At 44.3% G+C, this 18,849-nt stretch overlaps 1 protein-coding gene across 2 annotated transcripts in view; it reads left to right on the top strand.

Moving 5' to 3' along the window:
- Positions 1 to 18,849, top strand: part of FAM124A (family with sequence similarity 124 member A) — a 114,179-nt gene that overhangs the window by 5,642 nt on the left and 89,688 nt on the right. For both annotated transcript variants that reach the window (XM_036831794.1, XM_036831795.1), the window contains exon 2: positions 2,811 to 2,842. In XM_036831794.1, coding sequence (XP_036687689.1) covers positions 2,811 to 2,842 — 32 coding nt within the window. The remainder of the gene's footprint in view (positions 1 to 2,810; positions 2,843 to 18,849) is intronic.

Below are 18,849 nucleotides of genomic sequence, written 5' to 3'. Positions count from 1 at the left end.
TACAGCTTGCTTCCTCCTACCTAAAAAAGCTGGGAGTACACATCCCTCCAGAGAACCATAGTCAGTATCTGAAATTGTTTGAACCTATTTATGCATACAGTTTTTTCAAGCTTTACAGCTTGTCTTTCACCAGCCATATTTCTAGTAAATAACCTTTTGGGGTTATTTGGAATGTATTTTAAGAACTATAAAAGTCTTCATACCTTGACTCAACCCCCATTCCCCATCATGATAATTTTTCCAAGGAAATTAAATATCAAGCTGTATTTATAAATTTCTCATCACCATGTGCTTTGCAAAAGTGAACAATCAGGAACAATCATATAGCCAACAAAAGGGAAATGGTTGACTAAATTACAGTGCATCACTTTTTCTAAAATTATAGTTACAGAAACTATGTAGCAGCATTTTATGATGGAGTTTAGTGAAAAGAGCAGTTTAAAATTGTATCTCCATCGTTATGGCAACTGGGTACAAATTACGTCACCAGGACCAGAGGCTGGAGAGTAATGTGAAGTTTTAGGTGACTTTTCTTTCTGTTTGATTTCTGTTTTGATGGTGGACAGGGGTGGAAGTTGGGGTGATGGATGAGACCACAGAGATGGGCAGAGGCCATCAGTCATACAAAGAGGGGTGTACTGTTGTGCACTGTCGAGCTTGAACTTCATCCAGAGAGGGACATGATCAGATTTGTGCCTTGCAAAGATTGGCTGCTGTATGAGGAAGGAATTGGAGCAGGGCGAGAGTGACAGGCAGGCCTGACCTGGGCGGTGCCTTTCATCATGAGAAATATGGAGAGATTCATGGCAGGGACATCCGTTATGCTAGCACCTGCCCTAAAATACCCCCTTAAAATACTTTAAGATTCTTGGAATATGTTTCAAATGTAAATTTCATTCTATGTAGGTATCCATCTGTATGCAGATCTTTAAAACGTATGCATATGCGAAACCCATATGCTTCAAGAGTATTTGGAAGATCCTAGCTGAAAATACTGACAGAATTTTAATAATAAAATCAATACGATTGCACATTCTTACTGAATGTTTTATTGGAATTGTCATGCAATTTCTTTGAAGCCTGGCCATCTTAAGATGATCATATTATAATAGAATTGTTTTGCTGTTGCATCTACCACAGTGGATGTTGGTTGAGTATTCACTGCATATATGTACAGTTACATTTCTAAGTATTGTCCGAAAGTTTATTTATGTCCTGCCTGGTTCCAGAAAGAATTTAATGCACCAACACTGGGGTTACAAATCCTGCATTTCAGAATGTTCCGGATCCCTGACTCTCCTCTCTCATTTTCTCTCCCACCCTCTCCTCTCCCTTTTCCCTTAGCCAGCATGTCTCCAGGCTCTATCCAATCCATTCTCCCTTCTAACTCCTTCCTTACCACCGCTCTACCTGCCTAGTTCAAGCCTCACCTCCTGGTCTCCTTACAGATACTATCACTTTAGTTTCCTAATCAATGATATAAAAAATTGGATGAGATCTCAGTGGATGCAGTTTGTAGTATATAAAGGGATATGCAAATGTTAGTAGTTGTTATTCTTTCCAGTTTTGAAATTCAGTGACTCTGTGACAGCTAAAGTATTTCATTTGAAAAGAGAAAATCACATGCTGTTTTTCTTCCATTTTGTTCCTCTACCAATAAGTCAGTGCATCATTTTGTGTGGGAGATGTAGGTGGTTTGAATTAGTGAGAGGCATGCTTTTTATGACTTTTTAAAAAAGTTGTGTATATATCTTTTTAATGTGGTAAGAAACTCAATGGAGTAAAAATTGGATGATTCAAGAAAGGCAGCATGAGACTAAGTAAATAAAAGGAGTGTATATCTATAAAATTAAACATAATTAACCACTTTATTTGCATAACTATGTCCCCTAACTACCACCTTGGTAGAATAAACTCCTCCATGCCTGAGAGCTTAATTTCCTGCCAAGAATGACTTGGGGACACTGTGGGGAGAAAACCAATAGCTTCTATACCATGTACGTTGCCAGAGAGGGACGGTTTAAGAGCCACACAAGTAGAGCAGAAGCTTAGCAGAGATTAAGCAGACAAGTTCCTGGCCACACTCCCATTCTCACAGAGGCCGAGTGCCAGCAGCTGATTTTTCAGCATACAAACTGATGGGTTATTTCACCCTGGCCCTAACCCTGCCTTTTCCCTTTCCAGATCATAGCCCACATCCTGTTCCTATAATATCTAGCAGGATTTCTTCCCAGATGGAACTGAAATCAACCATCATTGTGCTTGTGTGTTATCTGATGGTCAGCCAGGCCTTGAATGTGGAAGCCCTCCCAGCCAGGGTTCCCTCTCCCTCACCAGGGTCCACCTCGCCTCTGCTTACATCAGCAAAGAAACATTTCCCTGAGGGGTGGTGCTGACATTTCAAGGGTTTAACCTTTTGCAGTGGTTTAACCTTTTGTGGGAGTCATGAACCCCTTTGAGAGTCTGCTGAAAACTTTGAGCGTTCTCCCCGGGAAAATAAGCTTCCATTCAAAAATTTGCCAGTAAATTTAGATGGTTCAGGACCCATCTGGTCTTCCATCTGGGAGACTCACAGAGCCCATATGAAGGACCCCGGATTTCTAGAATGCCTTTAAAGTTGTGCTTTCAAATCCAGACATAACTTGATTCTGCACAAAACAGTCCGAAGCATGACAGTTTTTAAGTTGTGGCATTTCTCTACCAGTTAAATGCTACTTACCACTGACTGTTTAAAATTCTACTTTGAAGAGATCACTTGGACAGAGAAAAATAATGTCTAATCCTACTAATACTAAGGTTTTGTGTTTCAGGTCTGACTACAGCCACATGTCCTCCACCAGCAGTAAGTATGGCTTAAATGTCCTTCAGCTTTGTCTTCCGAGTCCCCCTGGGGGTCAGTCCCATCTCTGTATGTAGAGAAGGCTGTCCATGTAACCCTTGCTTTAATAGAAAGAATCTCCGAAGGTATCCTGGCCAAAGGGTGTGATACAGGATTCTCTGGGGAGTGGAGAGAAGTGGAGGCTTTTCCTGGAGAATGTGATTGTACCTTGATTTGAGGGCTAGACGTGCCACTACTTTCCCTGTGGAAATTCAGCCTGGAGGAACTAGCCCAGGCTTTACTAACCCGCATGCTTGGAAAATACCTTCTCTGATGAAGCTGAGGTAACTCATTCATTCAACAAACATGTATCAAATACCTGCTGTCCCTGGGCTCACAGCTCAGAGTGCATTCATTGGGTCATGAGGTGGCCCCAGTTCCTCTGTTGGGCAGATTTCCTCCTGTGTATTTCTGTACCTGCAGGCAGATACCACAGCTGATGATTATATATGGTAAAAAAAAAAAAAAAAAAAAAAGTATGTTTATAAACATACTCTGAGCATAGAAAAAGGTGTTTGTATTGAATATTAAATTACAAGTAAATCTATTTATGGGAAATTAAGCGTTATATCTAGGAACACTTTACAATGATGAAGATCACTACAGAGCCATTCAGACTGATTAAACACTTATTTTAAAATAACAAAAAAATTTTCTTACAATAAAAGCCCTGATTTTTTGAGTCGGTAAACACTGAACTGTTTTGGCCTATCTCACTATCCTGATAAGCTCTCAATTCTAAATAGTTCCCAAATGGAAAGACACTTAATTGGATTATTCTATTTATTGATGTTATGGCTTAGCTTTTCCTTTGCAATGAGAGACTGTGCAGAAAGCTGTATATCTGGGATGGTTATTTAGTGTCAAATTATATTTAGTTAGTATAACTGCAGCGAGCAATTTCTGATCATTTCAGCCAACTGGAGACCCAGCATTGCCCCTTAGTTATTAAGAACCATTAGTAATAATGAAAATAATGCTCCAGTGATTTGCATTCCCTCCCTGACGCTTCTGCGTTCCTAAAATCAGAGAATGCTCTCTTGAACTCTCTCTCTCTCTGCTGCCATTTTCAGTTTTGCCCAGAGGCTACATTTCTTTAAGAATGATTTTTATAAAATACTTGCCCGAAGCCTTTGCTCAATTTGTAGCTCCCAAAGCAGTCCTCTGGGTCACAACAAAGCGCCTCTCTTGTCAGCGAAATGGGTAATTTGGTTTGGGATGTTTTTCTCTCCATTATTTTAATTGCGATCTCTGAGTTGGAATTTCTCTTAGTGCAACTGGGATCAATAGCCTTTTATTGCTGTTCCTTTTCTCTTTAAATTTTTGGCGAGTCCTGCCTCATTCTTCAGTGTTGGGGCCTCTTGGTGAGTGAGGGTGTATATGCGTTTCATATTTCAGTTAGGAAATGTATTTGACTACCAATAATAGGGAAAAAAATGACTTAAGTAAGGGTTTGTTTTCCTCTAATTGAAAAAAAAAAAAGTCCAGAGGAGGCAGTGCAGGTGTGCTACACAGTCCTCAGATTTTGGCTTCCATCCTCAGGGTTGCCTCAGAGTTACAGAATGGCTGCCTCTGCCACAGCCATCACATCCTTGTTCTGGGCAGGAAGAAGAGCTGAGGGGATACTGGTGGGCCCCTGACTGTCTTTGCTCTCTCTGTTGCCTGAACTGCCTTTCCTCCCAGCCAGGAGCATCAATCCTGGCCGCACCCATATACAGGAGAAGGCCCCTTATGCATTCAGTTAAAGGTAACAGAGTGGACCCTTTCTGAAAAGAAAAAAATGATATTAAATCTAGAGTCTTAAATCTATCCTTTAACACATAGGTTCAACAGTGCTGCAATAATAAAAAGTATTTTCCAAGTAGATGTTAAAAATAGCATTTCCCCACAAGCTAGATAATCACTCAGAGGCCTGAGTAGAAAGAAGTTTCCTATTTCTCCTGAATGGTGCAGTTCCAGGGTCACTCTCCCTGTCACAGCCAACTTGGTGCCAGCACCTTCTGTGTGACCACGGGCCCAGAGGGCTGACCAGGCGGTCCCAGTTCCCACATTTTGGTCCTGGAAGCAGCTCCCACACGTCATTGTCATTCTCCTGCAATCTGTCAGCCTCTCGCCACTGAATGGCTTGTTTCTGAATGATTCCTGACTCCTGATTGGGATTTGAGCATTGGTTACCATTCACTTTTAGGAAATGGACTTTTCTGTGTGTGCAAGTGGTTCTTCCCACACATTCACCAGATGCCCCTTTACCTGTCTGTTCCTGAGTTCACAGAGGCCCGAGTGCTTCCTTGGGGAGAGCTGGGGTTAGACTCTGTCCACAGTTGGTTTCTGTCATTACCGGGATTGTCAGCAGAGCTTCCTGCAAGAACACCACTCTATTTAGTTGCCTGTTTTCTTCTTGGAATGCAGGGGCTGCTTCTTCACACTGCCTGCCCCTGATGGCAGAAGAAGAAAGGTCATCCCTAAGACAAAGTACCAGAGCAGTGGTGTGGGGTTCAGGTGTCCTAGGCCCCAGTCCTGGTTCCACCGTACATTAGGTGTGTGCTCTCGGGCAAGTCATTTACCCTCTGTGAGCCTCAGTTTCCCCCTCTTTGGAATGAGGAAGTTGGGCTGAATGACCTCTAAGGACCTCTCCAGGAGCTCTGGGATGCTCAGATGTGACTGTCTTAGAAACTCCTCTAAAAAGAGAGGAGAAGGGAGGGAGGAAAGTCGTGAAGAATCAAGGACACTGTAGCTTTTTCCTTGGTCCCAGAATAAGAGTCCAGAGGATGGGCATCCTCTCTGGTGGCCCGTAGCATTAACCCTGAAGTAAGGGCTGTTCAGAATCAATTTGAGCTTCTGTATTGTGAGCTGCCCATAAGTCGGTGGCGGTAGAGACCTTGCGGTGAGGGGCAGCTACTGCTTTTTATCCCCCCTTCCCTCAAATAAGTGGAAGGGGGGGCGCCATGAGATCATTGGGCTTCCTGCTTCTCCTCGACCTCTTGGGTTAAAGAATCGCATTTCTTTTGACTGTGTCCCGTGTCACTTTCAATTCAGGGGAGTGGCTGAGGGGGCTTCTTTAATGGATGTTTTGGTTTTATGTGGATGAATTTTTTCTAATTGCGACTTGTCCGTTTGTATTTTTTAGATTGATGGGCAGAAAGGCTTTTCCTTTGTGTTTTCTGCAAAACTAAACCCACTCTTAGCACTCAGGAGATCTCAGTAAAGCCTAATACTTCCTTAGGAAGCTGAATTTAATTTATACTCTCAGAATTTTAGGTTGTTTTTTCCAGCAACCTGGTTAGAAGATCATCAAGCCACTGTGTACAATTTGCATTCTTAAGCGATTTAAATAGAAAGGGGGAATTTTATAAACAGAATAAAAGAAAAACAATAATTATGCTGGGGGAAAAACATCAACTGTGCTACGTAATACTAATGAAATTCTCATGTGTGATTGAATATTTCCTTTCAAATAAAGATCGTAATGATACTTGGAGAATTCCTCTTATAAGATGCTGGGAGCTGAAAAAATGATGTTTTCAGGACAGTATACCATTTCTTGCGGGTCTCTAGCCCCAGGATAATGCCAGTAGGAGGCAGTCAAAGAATTAACTAGTCCTCTCTGTTTGAGACTCTTCTCCAAGAGCCTCTTCTCTAGTTGCCCTACTAATTGTGCCCTAAGACTGTTCCTTCTTGAACCTCAAGTAGAGTCGTTAACTCTTCACCTGGCCCTTATAAACTGCCAGTCACGGCAGGACTGCCTTGCAGTTTTGTGCCCCTTCAGGCTTTTCAGAGCACATGTGATAAAAGGTCAGTTGAAATGATAGAGAGGGCTCTTGGCAATGCCCTGAGGAATTCTCTGGGTCTGAAATTATGGAGAAATGGCCATGAGCAGCGTGTTTTGCTCATTTGAGCCCAGGAGCATGTAGCAAGCTGTAGAAAAAAGGCGAATGTCGTGGGTGGGTGGGCGGGAGTCACTGAATCTATCTTCACCTCCCTCCTCCAGGCCTCAGATTCCTGCCCTACTATTTCTTCCCTTTCTTTCCCTGACTTCCTGCTCTGTCCTTCCAGTGACTCAGGTAGTTTCCCTGTTTCCTGCCTACACTCTCCCTGCTGGCCCCGAGCTTCTACAGGCTATTGGTCCCATGGACTTCTGTCCCCTCAGCTTTCCTGGGGCTGCCATGTCTATGACCTGCCCTTGAGGGCAGCCTTACAGAGGTCCAGCTGGTGCCGGGGGCCTCTGGACACACTCTGGTGTCCAGGAAAAAGGTTCAGGTGGATTGCAGGTGATTTTTAAATAGGAAAATTGGGGTGTTTCGGTTAATTGCAAGGCACTGTAGCTGGTCTGGAGCCACCATGGGGCTTGTCAAGTCTGCCTCGCTGCTCTGACAGGATGACATACCATCCCTTCCTGAGGTTGCCTTTTCTCACCCGTGCATCTTTCTAAATGCTGTCTTTTCCCTTTCATTTCTCAGTGGTGGTATCATTTCCTTGCTGTTTCAGGATACCGAAGCATCATACGTTTTGATTTTGTCTCTGGCCACATCTGTGGGTCCCGTCAGCGTGCAGGGAAAGATAAGCCCATTGTGATTTAATTAATAAACAATGTAAGGAGCTTTCAAAGCAGCAACACCTTGAAAAGATACGATTGCGCACTGTCGAACTCATCAGTGACGGGGGACATTTGAATGTGTACGATTGCGCACTGTCAAACTCACGAGTGACGGGGGACATATGAATGTGTACGATTGCGCACTGTCGAACTCATCAGTGACGGGGGACATTTGAACATATATGATCTGTGTCTCCGTATCCAAGAGCTCAATTCAGACTTGGGATATGAAATGTTCGTTATTTTCTTTCTGTTTTTGTTAGAGGAGATGATAACTTATTGACAGAATCTGCTCATTTTAGAGCCAGTTTTTATCACATACATCCAAAAAAGGAAGATCAGTATCTTGGAAGAGGTGGTGTGAGCCAATTTCACTATGATCCATTTGTAAATGTCACAGTTTTCATTTTTTTCTTCTGTGTACAATACTTTTCTCCATTATGATTCTCAGAACACATAGCTCTCAGAATCTTATTCCACAAGATCTAGGCAGAACTCAAATCTATTCATTAATCCTTATGAAGAACAATTTCAGCCAATGAAGTGGCTTAATTTTGTGATCAGTATGGAGTTGGCAATATGCACAGGTTTGCCAAAAAACTAAAAAATCCACCTATTCTATCCCCAGGCTCACACTCTTATTGCAGTAAAAGCACCAAAAGAAAAGTCACCGATTTTCTCTAATTTAGAATATCGCCTTTCAGACAGAGTTATAGATGGTAATACAATCATCAGAGACCAACCTGCCAGGTATTTTAAGTATCTCAGTTCACGTCCATCACTACTTTCATTGATTTTCTACTTTCTCTGATTCCAAAGGGCTTATTAATACTAGTGATACTGTTTGATATACAGTGTCACTAGTATTAATAACTGTTGTAAACCCAACAGTTGACATAAAACAGATCAATGCATCGGGAACATGTGTATATATTTTCAATGGAGGACAGTCAGGGTTTTGTGTGCCAGGAGGTCTTGAGTGTGCAACTTCCAGCAAATGAACCCCAAAGAAGAACTACTCTCATTTTTATTCTGGTTGAGACCCTATTCTGTCCCAACAGTCATGTTCACGTGCAGAGCTGTTCTCATGGAGGTTCAGAGTGAGCTGCTGCACGGCTGGAATGACTCCACAGCCCTAGACGGGCTCTCCGTGAGTGGCCTTGTGCTGGACGATTGTATCGCTGGTGACACAGTCCTTCCTGATGTGTGGCCATGACTGCAGAGACCAATCGGAAACCATTAAGATGTGCACATGGGACAGATCAATCTGATTTTCTTGTCTGGTCTGTCCTGCTTCGTGGCTCCGCCTTCCAAAGTGACTGTGAGATTAAAGCTTTTACTCAGAAGTACCTATCGCGTTCTCTACCATGGGGCATCTGGGCCACTGACCGCTCCAGCTCCTGTAGCTATGTGGGAAAGAGCCCTTAAGGCTTCCTCTGTCCTCCTGGGAATGCACTGGCCTCACTCCAGTTAGGAACTGGCTCTCCTGCCTATGGAGAAGGGCCTGGTGCTTGTGGCTCTTCCATGCCCCCAGGCATCGAGGCTTTCTGGGACAACTGTGGCTTCATGTTTGAGACACTTCTTATGTTCCTGGACCTTTCTCTTAGGGCTGGAGCCATTTAACATGTAGCTTGTAGGTAACGCTAACAAAAAGGCCACAGTCCTGGAAGGGTCATTTTTGGCAGGCAGGATTTTGGCAGGATCTTGCGGCCACTCAGGTGGGGGCTTAGCGGAAGCTGAGAGCCACAGAACGCCAGCTGGTGCAGGTTAGGGTATTTGCTCCTTCCACACTTTGTCAGCTGCCCAGACAGGGTATTCTTGGCCTGGCAGAGCACATAAAATCACCAAACTGGAAAACTTGCTACTCAGAGTGTGGTCCACAGACCACAGCATCACCCTGAAACTTGTTAGAAATGCAGAATCCCAGGCCCCACCCCTGACTACCTGAGTCATGTGAGTTGTTTGTACTGAAATTTTACAGAGCACTGATCTAGCCCATCTCCCCAGTAAATAAGATTGCTGTTAAATCATCCATGAGTGATGTGATTTATCCAAGTTTCTTACTTTCAGAGGCTAATTTTTAATGGTATAATCTGTAGGTTCTAGGATTTGTATAATGTCTAGATAAAATTATTCACTTAAGTTATTTGATTGATAATTTAAAAGAAAATTGTGTTCCTCCTCTAAGAGTAGTTTATTTTAAAACATGGGACTTGTTCTTTATAAGGCAAGCTAGAGGTATTTGTTTGTTTGGGGGTTTTTTGAGAAGCAGGTGGCAGCCTTATCTACATGATCATGAAATTAGCAAACGATACCTGAGATGAATGAAACTACTGGAGGTGAAAGAGTGGGTGCACTTAGAATGTTATTGGATGGTATGGAGTCTATATATTCAGAGTCCTCTGAGTGGGAACCTGGAAAACTAGACAGTATTACTATTTGACAGTTGATAAGAAAAAAGCAATAACCAAAGATACTCATCAGGAAATCAAAGGCTGAGGACAATATCCCACACAGACAACTCCCCTGATGCTCTGTTACACAAACATCCATTTCTGAAAAAATGATTGTGTTGTCCTTCTGGCTTCAAAGATAAGTTTTAATTCTGTGATTTCAATTACATATAGGGTGTCAATTTCTAGCCAGGATATGAAAGAAAAATGGAGGCAGGCTTCTCATGATCACATTTTCCCTGAGAGGCTGAAGTGACACCTCAGGGACATCTGGCCTACCAGGGTTGTCAGGACCCCTATCCCACGAGAGGGAACAAAAGTGTGATTAGCTGCTGCTACGCATTCTCCTGACGTGCCAGCTGCTTTTCCCAGTTTTAAAATAATTATATCCAAATTATACATAGTCATTGTAGAAAAACCAGAAAATACAGATTAGCAAAAAGAAGAGAACTCAGAATGCAGCCATCCAGAAACAAGTTGTAATTTGGTGTCTGCCTTTATAGATTTTTTTCTGAGCATCTATATTCCTAAATATGTGTATATTATTACCAAAAATTATATTGGATGGTTTTATAGTCTAATTTTCTCACTAAGCATATTGTGAAGTTCTTTATATACCAGTAAACTTACTTCTATAATAGTTTGACTGTCTATACAGGATTCCATTGTATTTCTTTCTGCACCATACTTTATTCACCAGTGCCCTATTGTTGGTCCTATAGGTTCTATTCACTTTTTCACTATTATAATCAGCATTTTATACTACATCTTTGTGCATATCCTTCATTATTTCCTTAGTATAAATTCCTACGAGTGGAATTGCCAAGGTAAAAAGCATACTTACTTTTTAAAGCTTCTGATCCCTATTGCCAGGTCATTCTCCAGAGGTACCATTTCACTCTCCCATAGGCATGAATGAGAGTGCCAGCATCTTATAAAAATTGGGATTTTTATAAACAAAAACTGTATGGATGGATACACACACAATTACAATGGGCACAAGTGCTCTGAAGAGCAGATCGCGAACAGGGAGACTCTCAGCTTTTGGAGACCCACAAGCTGAAGTCTCTTCTGTGGCTCTCGTTAAAAGTATAGTATTGAGTACATGCCCGCTCCAACCTCAGGCAGCAATAACGGTGCCTCCAAACCATCAGTGCACTGCACAGGCTTCATGGAAAGTATTTCCCTTCCAGTAGACAATTTCTATCTTTATTCAACATCAGTGTTGTTGCCATTAACCTTTGAGGGGAAAACAAGTTGGAAGTATTCAGGGAAGGTTGTGCAAAAAGCCAGGTCATATCCACTAAGCGTTAACAATATTCAGAATTGACTAGGAAAGCGAAGAGGATCCCATCAGCCCTCCCTCCTTTCTTCTTTGTAAACCTTCTCTCCTTCATCCTCATTTGTTAAACTTTTAAATTTTGTACGACACACTGGTTATGGAAGGGAAGGAACATTCCATTTGCTCTCACTCCCCCTTTTATTTTTATCTCACCCTGACATCTTCTGACATTATTATTGGTACCAAAAGGTACTGATGCTGAGCTGTGCAACCAGTGCCTGGAAGACTTCTCTTTCCTTCTTTGTAACAAGAATAGTTGTGAGAAGTCTTTCCTTTGTCTATTGCGGGGAGAATTGGGCTTCCTCTGTGAGCCCATCTTTAATATTTCATTGCCTCAGCCTTGAGCATAGGCTAAAATGTGTGGGTCACAGACAATCTAGACTCAGAAGTTGGAGGTCTTTTTATGAGCTGGCATGTTTAGAGGCTCACCATCAGTTGGATTATAACACTTTCTGCTGTCTATTGAGAACTCTGTAAGAACCTCCTGTTTCAGTGAGTATGAATTTTCACAGTCACCTGCTCAGGTATAAAAGTGGAACTGTTGTGTGATGTTGAATTTAGTGTCTCCCACCACTAAATTATTAGAGAAATGCAAATTAAAAACTATCATGAGGTACCACCTCACACTGGTCAGAATGGCCATCATCAAAAAGTCTACAAACAGTAAATGCTGGAGAGGGTGTGGAGAAAAGAGAACCCGCTTGCACTGTTGGTGGGAATGTAAATTGGTGCAGCCACTATGGAAAACAGTGTGGAGGTTCCTCAGAAAACTAAGAACAGAATTACCATATGATCCAGAAATCCCACTCCTGGGCATTTACCCAGACAAAACTATAATTCAAAAAGATACATGCACCCCTATGTTCATAGCAGCACTATTCACAATAGCCAAAACATGGAAACATCCTAAATGTCCATCGACAGAGGAATGGACAAAGAAGATGTGGTACATATATACAGTGGAATACTACTCAGCTGTAAAAAAAGAAAGAAATAATGCCATTTGCAGCAACATGGATGGACCTAGAGATTATCATACTAAGTGAAGTAAGTCAGAAAGAGAAAGACAAATACCATACGATATCACTTATATGTGGAATCTAAAATAAGACACAAATGACCCTATCTACAAAACAGAAACAGACTCACAGACATAGAAATCAGCCGTGTGGTTGACCAGGGGGAGGGGAGTGGGGGAGGGAAGGGCTGGGAGTTTGGAATTAGCAGATGTAAACTATTATATATAGGATGAATAAACAACAGGGTCCTACTGTATAGCACAGGGAACTATATTCAGTATCCTGGGATAAACCATAATGGAAAAGAATATTTTAAAAAATGTCTATATGTGTATAACTGAGTCACTTTGCCATACAGCAGAGATTGGCACGAATAGAGTCTCTTCAGTCATCTGAACCATATAACTTTTATACACAAGGGGTCTAGTACATTGTTAAGCATTGGAGACTGGTGTGCGTCAGACCTGTCTTACCTTCTCATAAAATTGCAAAATCATTATAGTCCTCAGGACTTAGGTAACTATGCCAGATATATTTAAGTGTTTCTAGCTGAATTAAACCTTCTCAGACCAATTACGTATCAACTTCCCGGTCCTCTTCCAGAATCAATGTCAAGCAATGTCAGAATTTAAAGTGACTTTGTTATTCCTCTCTGGTTGGTGTCTGGCTTTTCCTTCCCCCTCCTCGTCCCATCTGCAGGTTTGTTCCACAACGAAGCTTAGAAATACATTTAAAGTCAAGTTGATGTCACATTTCCAAGTGGAAAAACATGCAGGGTGTCTAAAGCATCTGCCTTACTTTCTATATCATTTCTTTCTTAATAGTTTTAGAGTGAGCTCAAGAATAAGCCTCTCACATCCAGATTCCTGACATTGTTTCTGTAATAGGTGATGAAGATTGAGAGAGCAGTCAAATAACTACAGGGATAACAACGCCGTACTTCTTACAAAATCTTGAGAGGGCCTAAGGATCAGAAAGATGCCATAGTGTTCTCCTCTGTCAAAGGAAGTTACAATTTTTGGCTTAGTCTCTTCAGCCTATATTCCATTCTTCAATTACAGGAAAGTTCTGTGAATTCAGGCTGAAGGAGGAGATGCATTTTATCTACATTATGGACGCATTTTGGATCCCCTATATTAAACACTCTGCATGTCACCTCATTGCCACCAGATTGCCACTATTCCCAACGCTGTGTCTCATTTTGACTGCAGTCTGGGGCTGGCACTGGGACCAGCCTTGCCCCTTTCATAGCTCAAAGTTACAGGCCAACCAAAGGCCTTGTCGAAATCATAAAATTACTAAGAATTGAGAATGTCTGAGACTTTAAGTGTTGTCAGGGACAAAGGGAATTGCTTCAATTTTTTAATTAGTTCAGAGGTTCCAAGAACTGGCTTTAAAAAAAAACTGTGAAAAAAAAAAAACAACAAAAACTGAAGGCAGGTTATTCATTACATTCCGGATGAATAGACTCTCCCAGGAAGGAATTTGGAAGCCCCTTTCTGGAAGCTTTTATTTCAGGCATTCTGGGAAGACCAAGCAGCTTGATGTGGGGAGGTTGGCCCCCTGTGCCACTTTAACGTAGCAGGTTTTGTATTCCTTGTCATCCTGGAGCTTCTTTCCCTCCTGCTTTCTGACCTAATCTTTCTTCACAGCATCAGCCTATGCCCTGGGCATGTCTTTCTTAACATACCTGGTCCACTGTCTCCTGTGGGCTTTCTGCCACTTGGTCACATGTGTCTGGTTGACAGACCACACATCCAAGCCCCTGAACTGTGGGGTGCTGCAGAGTGGGGCTTTAGAAATGCAAATCAGGAGTTTATTCAGCCTCGTGCATTTGAGGTTAGAGGGACTCAAGCTAAGCACCAGGGCCAGATTCCCTAAACCATGCAGCCTGCAGCAGCTAGAGGTGCCCTTGTTCAGACTCTTGGCCTCCTGGGTGTGTCTGGGGCCCTGTGGTTCCTATGGCGCTGGAATGGTCCAGGGCAGTTTATTCAGGTGATGGTAAGGTTACTGCCTTGGAAATCCCTTGTTGTACCCACATTGAACATGGGTTTGTTCAGTGAAGTGTCTATTGCATTTAGGTACCTGACTTCATCTTATATATTTGTTTTATTGTCTGTCTCCCACCACTAAATTATAAGTTGTATGAAGGCAGAGACTGTTTTAGTCACCACTGTATCCTACAGTGCCTGGCAGATAGTAGGTGCTCAATAAACATTCCTTGGTTAAGTAAGTGATTGCCACTGAATTGCAAACTGTCAGTGATAAGTGGTGGATAAAATGACAGGAGACGTCAATCATTGCCCAGAAATTCTAGAAAGGGGTATCTGAGCTTGTCATATCCTGAGACTTGGCCAGGCATTCCCTTTGGAATGAGCGATCTGGACCTTCAATTAGAGATGTACCTGCTATTGGGAAGTGAGTGTCTTGGGGACACATCAGTTTGCCAGTTCTGGGAGGAGGGCAGTCTGGCAGGTACTGGACAGCAGGGGACAGTGCGGGCAAGAGAGTGGCAGTGAGGGGTCCCACTGGCAGTGAGGCAGCATTGAGATAGCCAAGTGGGAGGACCAGGACATCTGTCAACAAGCAGAAGGACCTCAGTCCCCTCCCTGTCCTCCACCAGACTTAGGATGTCCGCATGGGTCAAGGATTGCCAGAAACTGTCCAGGGGTACTGGTCAGTCCATCTGCGGCAGAATCACCCACCCCCATTTCCTGATGGAACCCAGCCACAGTTTCAGAGCCCAGCCAGGCAGGCTGAGGTTCAGGGCAGGATGATTATAAGGATGGTGGACTCAAGAGGCAAGAAAAAGCACATGGTGAGGCGCACAGACGCGCCGTCCTTCTCCAGCCGAATGGCCTTTGGCGGGTCAGTTAACATTTCACCTGCAAGATGGGGAGAAAGAATACGCCTTTAGCATGGTGGTGTTTTAAAGATTAAATGAGATAATATATATAGTAAAGCTTTTAGGACAGTGTCTGACAAATAATAACATAATACATGGTTGTTATTGTCTAAGTTATTTTCTGTTACGCTTACGAAAAAAAAGGGATATACTGGGGAAAATGGAACAAATCCTCAGGTTAATAATACACTTTCTGCCTCATAGAAGGCCTGAACTGGTGCAGTGCTTTACTTACAGTTGTTTGTGTCTTACCTTATCCAGGGAAAATCTACTTGTAAATGATCACATGGGAAAGAATCTTCCTTGTCCTCTTGGGAAGCATAAGCTAGTTGGAAAGCTCTGTGAACAGCTCCCATCTCTCTCCAGCCCTGGGGAGATCCCCCCATTGGCCGGTTTGCGTCTGTGTCCTGCCCTAGCTGAACAGGTGCTCTCTGAGGGCCTTTGAGAGGCCGTGTAATAGATATGATAAAGGCATATCCTACAGTCGCAGCGTCTCAGCTCCTCCAGGGAGGCGGAGAGGCTTTTCATTGTCAATTAATTATTCACATTTTCTCTTCTTCCCCTCAAACACTTGGCGTCCTGTCTAGCTCCACGGAGGCAGGTTTGCTCTGGGCGTGTGTAACCCCAGCACCCGATGACGATGACGGCGGGGAGCTGCATTCTGTGCCCCTTTGAGCCTGTTTATTTCAGGGTCCCATGCAGTGGCCACATGCTGGCGACGGCCAGAGCGTACTAATGCCACCACTCTTTGCCCCGACTCTTCTCAGGGGCAGGATATTAGCCGCTTACGTCTCTGTGGTTTGCACGGTGAAGAGGGAGCTCTGGGGTCGGGTCTTCGTCCTTCTTGCTTGCTTGATCAGGTCTGTATCCCGGGTGAGCCGTGCTTGGTCGAGTGCCTTTCAGCCCCCTCCCTGCTCCGAAGCTGGGCATCTTGCCCTTTTGCAAAGCTGTAAACATCCACTCGGCCGTGCAGGCTTCTGCATGGCTTTCGTGACTGCTCCCTGGGAAACCTTTGTGCCGCCCACAGAGGTGGCCGACTGAGCGCCCTGACAGCCCCGTCTCGGAGACTCGGAGGCTGACTTACCCCGGGCCTCTTCTCGCCCAGGCCTCTCACACCCCTCTGCTTTCCCTTGTCGCTCTTCTGCTTTTCTGTCACTGTTGTGCCCACCTGCAGTGCTGCCCTGCACTTCCCCTTGAGGGCAGCGCTCACATGCAAAGACCTGGGCATGTGCCCTCAGGGAGGCGGTTTCTGGGATAGTCTTCCTCGGAGACCCAGGGCCGGAAGAAAGAGATGTAAAGGGGTGTCCACGACAGGAAGCTCTGGATTGGTGGCCGAGAAGCCAGCCGATCAGAAGCAGGCAGGAGAGCAGGAGAGAGAGGTGAAGTAGCAGGAGCGTGGCCAGAGATGGCTGGAGGGTGATAGCTGCTCCTTCGGCTGGGAAACAAGTACTTCTGTGCAGAGCCGCGGGGGAACTGTGCGCACAGACCTCATGCCATAGCCAAGTGCCTGCGCACTCGCTCCCTCTGTGCCCTCGGCAGGTTCCTTCACCTCTTTGTGCCTCAATATCCTGCTCTCTAAAGTGAGGACAAGGGGAGCGACCCACCCCCCACCCCCGACTTCTGGGGTTGTTGTGAGGTATTCCATGAGCTCGTACCTGTAGAACACTGGCCCACAGTGAATGTCATCCGTGTGTCACCCAGCAACATCACCCCACGTCCATGGCCACGCACACCCTGAGTGTGGGGTTAGGATCTTAATGGGACCGGCTGATGCGCTGACAGCTTCTTTTCCCAAACACTCTTCCTACTCCACATGTCCTTTTTTTCCCCTCGTAGAAATCATCGGTAATTTTCTCAAGTGAATGTCTTCATCCCCAGATTATTCAAAGCCTTTCTACACCTTCCGTTTATAGTGAGCATTCACAAGTGTTTAGTGAAATCACGTGTCCACTGGTGGGCGATCAGGGCACCATAGAAAAGTGAAATATCCATCGTAGGCGACTGTGGTATCTCCTCCTGCCACCACTGGAGCTACTGGCTGGCAGGAAATGTCATTGGTTTGTGTTTTCACTACTCTTGCTTCAACTTCACTTCTGCTGATAGTGGTGCTTGTGTTCAGTGAAACAGAAAGTAGCCAGGTGAGCTGAAAGAGCAAGCAAAGAAAAGGACCAGAATAATCTGTGAATTCCAATCGTTTTTTAAGCCACCAAGATGAATTTTCACTGGTTCAAATCAAAACAGGGCACACACGAGATAACTGTATGAAAGCAGGAATGTGGCCGAAAGGTAACTGGTCCATCCTTAAGTTCAGCACATCACCTCAGCAACACACAGGTCCAGCTGCCAACAGGACATCCCTCCTGGAAGTCAGTCGGGCATCACAAGCCAGCATGGCCAAAGCGGGTCTCCTTATCTTTCCCCACAAACCTGCCCTTCTTCCTCTGTTTTCTGTCTCAGCTAGGCATCAGCATCAGATGAGTTGCTCAAGCCAGAAACATCAAGATCAATTCCTCTCCTGCTTTTCTTGCTCCTACCTCCAGGCCTGTGGGCTCCACATGCTTCCTAAATAGCCTGTGAGACTAGCCCTCTTCTGTACACCCACTGAAAGTGTCGCTGTGTGTTTTGAGCCAACCCCAAGCAGTGGCTCAAAACAGCGGTCATTTATCATTTCCCATGTGTCTTGGGTCAGCTGTTCCAGACCAAGATCTGCTGGGTGTCTTTGCGTGTCTTGAGCCTGGCTGGTGGAGGTTTGGCTCAGCTAGGCTGGCTCGGGTCCACGTCGCCCTCATACTCCTTTCTGGCCCCAGTGGGCTGGCCCGAGCATGTTCTTCTCATGGAAACGTTAGAAGCACAAGAAACAAGCCAAAACACGTGCCACTATTTCTGTTGGCCAAAGCCAGGCGTATGGTCTCATTTGAAGTCAAAGGGTGGGGAAATGCACTACAGCCATTTAGTGGAAGGAACTACTAAGCCGCATGGCAGAGAGCAAGGTGACAGGGTAAGATAAAGAACCAGGGCCAATAATGCAATCTCCCACGTCCTTGTTATCCTGACCTAGACTCTTCACTCATCTTCTAACTTCTTGCTTTGCCTAGAACCAACCGCCCCTGACTTGATCCCAGCATCCCTTTATTAAAAATTTCCACTGCCCCTTATCACTGCCAAATTGAGCTGAAGCCCTGTACAGCTTGGCTCCAATCCATTTTTCCTGCTGTATCTGTTGCCATGTTTCAGAATTACTCACCACCCCTTTCCAAATGTGCTTGTTTTTCGCACAGTTCTGTGCCTTCATAAACAGTCTTCCCTCTTCCTGCTGCAGTGATCTCCCCCATATTTGAGGTTATTGTAAGTGAGATATCATTGACCCTTCAAGACCCAGTTCACCTGGAGCATCTTCCAGAAAGCCCTCTCAGAAGCCCCCTGGAGAAAAAATTGCTCCTTCCTTTGTGATGTGGTAGTAAACTGAATTTGCATCATGCTCATACTTAACCTCATAGCAATTCGAGAATACATGCTCAGCCAGAGAGAGAAAGAGAGGCAGAGCTTGAATAATTCCACCCACCATTCTACTCCGTGATTGTGGGAGTACTGAGACTTGACTTTGCTGTTACCTTAGTCATCCTTTGGTTTCAGAATCCTCTTCAGCTCCCAAAAGCCT

Source organism: Balaenoptera musculus, chromosome 18 (assembly GCF_009873245.2).
Source record: "Balaenoptera musculus isolate JJ_BM4_2016_0621 chromosome 18, mBalMus1.pri.v3, whole genome shotgun sequence".
NCBI classification, from domain to species: domain Eukaryota; kingdom Metazoa; phylum Chordata; class Mammalia; order Artiodactyla; family Balaenopteridae; genus Balaenoptera; species Balaenoptera musculus.
Note: the sequence above shows the minus strand (reverse complement) of the source record. Positions and strands in the feature narration are given on the sequence as shown.